This window comes from Pteropus alecto, unplaced genomic scaffold, assembly GCF_000325575.1.
Source record: "Pteropus alecto unplaced genomic scaffold, ASM32557v1 scaffold40, whole genome shotgun sequence".
Classification (NCBI taxonomy): Eukaryota; Metazoa; Chordata; class Mammalia; order Chiroptera; family Pteropodidae; genus Pteropus; species Pteropus alecto.
Genome location: NW_006431919.1, coordinates 2601889 through 2605827, shown reverse-complemented (window position 1 = coordinate 2605827; position 3939 = coordinate 2601889). Strand labels below are relative to the sequence as shown.

At 36.9% G+C, this 3939-nt stretch overlaps 1 protein-coding gene across 3 annotated transcripts in view; it reads left to right on the top strand.

The window, feature by feature from the left end:
• CCDC69 (coiled-coil domain containing 69) overlaps positions 1-3939 on the top strand; it is a 32030-nt gene that overhangs the window by 19096 nt on the left and 8995 nt on the right. For all 3 annotated transcript variants that reach the window (XR_001516396.2, XM_015585335.2, XM_006906423.3), the window contains one exon: positions 29-116. Coding sequence is in view for 2 of the 3 variants with exons in the window: in XM_015585335.2 (XP_015440821.1) it covers positions 29-116 (88 nt within the window). In the remaining variant the exon portion in view is untranslated. The remainder of the gene's footprint in view (positions 1-28; positions 117-3939) is intronic.

Genomic DNA, 3939 nt, shown 5'->3' with positions numbered 1-3939 from the left:
TCGTCCTGCTGGGTACCCCTCCCCCTAGGTGCAGAAGGAAAGGGATCTAGAGCTTCAAGAGAAGCTGGACGAGCAGCGAAGAGTCCTGGAGGGAGAGCATGAGGCAGCCCTGCAAGGTAAGGATGGTGATGCTGCTCTAGGGGGCATGGGAGGGCCCTCCTTCTGGTGCCATCACAGGGGCACTGCCGTTGACCCCTCCCTCCTACCTCTGGTCCACAGCATTTGGCTACTTCGGAGCTGCAGTCTGTAGGTCCTTAAACTGTCTTTTGGGCCATAGCTTTAAAAGTCTGACATCATACCTTGTTTTATCTTAGTCAAGATGGGTTTTTTCTTTCCATTTTAAAATTAATTCATATTCCTTAAAGGAAATTTGAAAAACTTAGACATATAGGAGAATTTTTAAATATTCATATTCCTTCCCCACTATAATGGCAGAGCTTACAATTTCTAATTAGGGTGATTATTATTTTATTTTCAAATAACTCTTTTCTCTTATATCAACAAACGTGGTCATCATAGAAAATTTAGAATCTATGGATTAAACAAAAAGATCTTAGAACATAGCAGGATCACAGACCCTGGGTTTGAATCCTAGCTCTACCACTTACCAGCTGTATAACCTTGAAGAAGTTAACCTAATTCATAGGGTCTTTACTTTAATTTTAGATAGATAGATAGATAGATAGATAGATAGATAGATAGATAGATAGATAGAAATAATTTAGAGCAGTGCCTGATATTTTGTAAGATATTTAGCAAATAATTATTACCATTATTATTTTATTATCGAGAAAATTAAAATTGTGTGCAATTCTGCCCAGAACCAGTTATTCCTTTGATATAGACCCCTTTCTTTCTCTTTCTTTTTGTTTGTTTGTTTGTCTGTTTGTATGTATAGATGTATATCTAGAATATACATCTATACGCACACACATACTTTGGCGGGGGAGGAGAGAAATCGATTTTTTAAACTTTGAATTGTATTAACAACTAGTCATAAAATTCTACAGCATAAATTTTAGTAACAACACGGCATTCCAATGTGTGCCCTGTTCATTTAACTGAGCTGTTTCAGTTAGGCATTTAGGTCCTTTCAAACTTTTGCCATTGTTTACAATGGCAAGAGTACTTACACAGTGAACCCCATTTTGTAAAATCTTGGCCACATTCATGATTTTATCATTAGAATAATGTCTTAGTAGAATTAGTGCGGCAAAGTGTGTGTGTGTGTGTGTGTGTGTGTGTACACATTTTTTTTTGGTAAAATGATTTATCATCAGTGACATTTAGTACATTCACAGTGCCCTGCAACCATCACCGCTATCCAGTTCCCAAACACTCTCGTCACCCAAAAAGTAACCCAAATAGTCACTCCCCAGATCCCCCATTCCCCAGCCCCTGGCAACTACCATTCTGGACACTCATGTTAATGGAATCACAACCTGTGGCTCTGACTCTGGCTTCTGTCACCCAGCATGTTTCCGGAGCTCGTCCATGTTGCAGCATGCGTTTGCACTCCATTCCTTTTTTATGGCTGAATAATATTCCATTATTATTGGTGTGGATACACCACACTTTGCTATCCATTCAAGAGCTGATGGAAACATGGTCTGCCTCCACCCTTGGGCCACTGTAAATAGTGCCGCCAGTACAAGCACCTGCTTGAACACCTGCTTTTCAATTCTCCTGGGCATACGCCCAGGAGTAGAATTGCTGGGTCATATGGTAATTCTGTGCTTAACTTTTTTGAGAAACTGCCAAACTTTTTTCCGCAGTGGCTGCACCACTTTGCATTCCCACCAGCAGTGCACAGGGGTTCCAGTTGTACCACATCCTTGCCAAAGCTTGTTATTTTCTGCTGTCGTTGCTATTATTGCCATCCTAGTGAGTGAGAAGTGGTATCTCGTTGTGGTTTTGATTTGCATGTCTCTAGTGACTAATTTTGCTCATCTTTTCATATGCTTGTTGGTCATTTGTATATCTTCTTTGGAAAGATATATAAGATATTTCTGGCGCTATTGAAATTGACCTTGAAAATGTTATGCCAGTTTTCCCTTTAATCATCAGAATGTGCATGATCTTTTCCCTAAATTATTTAATCTTTTCGAAACACAGTAATGATTAATTTATACGTAAAATTTTATACTCTGTTCTTTTCATTTCACATTGTATCAAACAGGTTTCCATGGAATTATGCTGCTACTAAAATGTTTATAAAGGTTAGATCTTGATTTTTCTTATTTCCTGTGAATCTAGCCATCTAGATTTTAACTACTACGCACTCAATATCTTTTGCATAAAGATGTGCCCACATTTCACATTATGTCCTTAGATTCTCAGAAATGGAATAACTAGAACAGAGGTCTGACCAATTTTAAGAATCTTGAAACATATTGCAACATTAGCACAAAATGTTTTGATGTGGAATTGAAGCCCTTGCCTTGGGACTTTGAAGAGTTTCGTTTTAATACTAATACACCCTGGGAAACTGGGCCTGACCCTTAACCTCGGTTCAGTTTCTGTCTCTCAAAATCTACCTTGAATTTCAGTTTACTTTCCATATCTCTAAAACCTGCCTTCCCTACCGTCGCATGGCTATTGTGGGAAAACAACTCTGTTCTCCAAGCATTGCTTTAATGTTCTTTTTAGCATTATAAATATATTGATAAGAAATTTTTCCTTTTATAAAACCAGAGGAGAAGGGGCTTCCTGTCTTGAATTCTCCTCATCAGTCAGGATTCTTTCATCGTTACTATTAAGTTGCTTGATATATATTGGGTGCTATATAAGCATGTATGAAATGAATGAATAAAAGCATTGCATGGGGGAAATATATGGGCTTTGTTTTGGGGCAATATACAGGTATACAGGGAGAGGCTAGTGGTAGTTTTTTACATTTGATGACCTTTATTGTCTTTTATTTTCTACTTTTCTTTTTATTTTTTAAAATATCTATAGTAAAATTGACTTTTTTTGGTATACAGTTCCATAAATTCTAATACACATATAGATTCTTGAAATCATCACCATAATCTGATACAAAACAGTTCTATCACCACGAAAATATTCTCAAGCTGTCCTTTTGTACTCATATCCTCCCCTACCCCAACCCCTGGTAACCACTGAGGTGTTCACCATCACCATAGTTTTGTATTTTTGTAGCTGTTATGTAAAGAAAATAATACAATATCATTTTTTATATTGGCTTCTTTCACTCATCATGATGCCTTTGAGATTCATCCAAGTTGTCCCCTGTATCATTAGTTCATTCTTTTTCATTGCCGAGTTCTAATCCGTTGTTCACTCATTCTCTTGTGGTGGGACATTTGGGTGGTTTCCAATTTGAGGCAATTATGAATAAAGTTCTTCTAAACATTCGCCTACAGGTTTTTGTGTGGACATAGGTTTCCATGTCTCTTAGATAAATCCATAGGTGTGGGATTGATGGATCATATAATAAATGTATGTCTAGCTTTATGAGAAATGCCTAAACTGTTTTCCTGAGTGACTGTCATTTTACGTTCCTGTCAGTAACGTGTGAGTTCCACTACTCTTTCTTGCCAACATTTGTCAGTATTTTTAATTTTAGCTGTTCTGATAGGTGTGCAGTGATATTTCCTGATGGGTTAAATTTGCATTTCAATGATGACTAATGATGTTGAACAGCTTTTCTCGTGCTCGTTTGCTATCCGAATATCCTCTGGTCAAATGTCCTTTCAAATATTTTGCCCATTTTAATTAGCTTCTTAGTGTTGAGTTTTGAGAAATCTTTATATTTGTTGGATATGAATCCTTTGTATTTGCAAATCTTTTTCTCCTAATCTGAGCGTTTTCTCACTCTCTTAAGGGTGTCCTTCACAAAGCAATGCTTTTAATTTTGATAAATTCCAATTTATTATTTTTTTAATTGATTATACTTTTGGTATCATCTAAAAACTC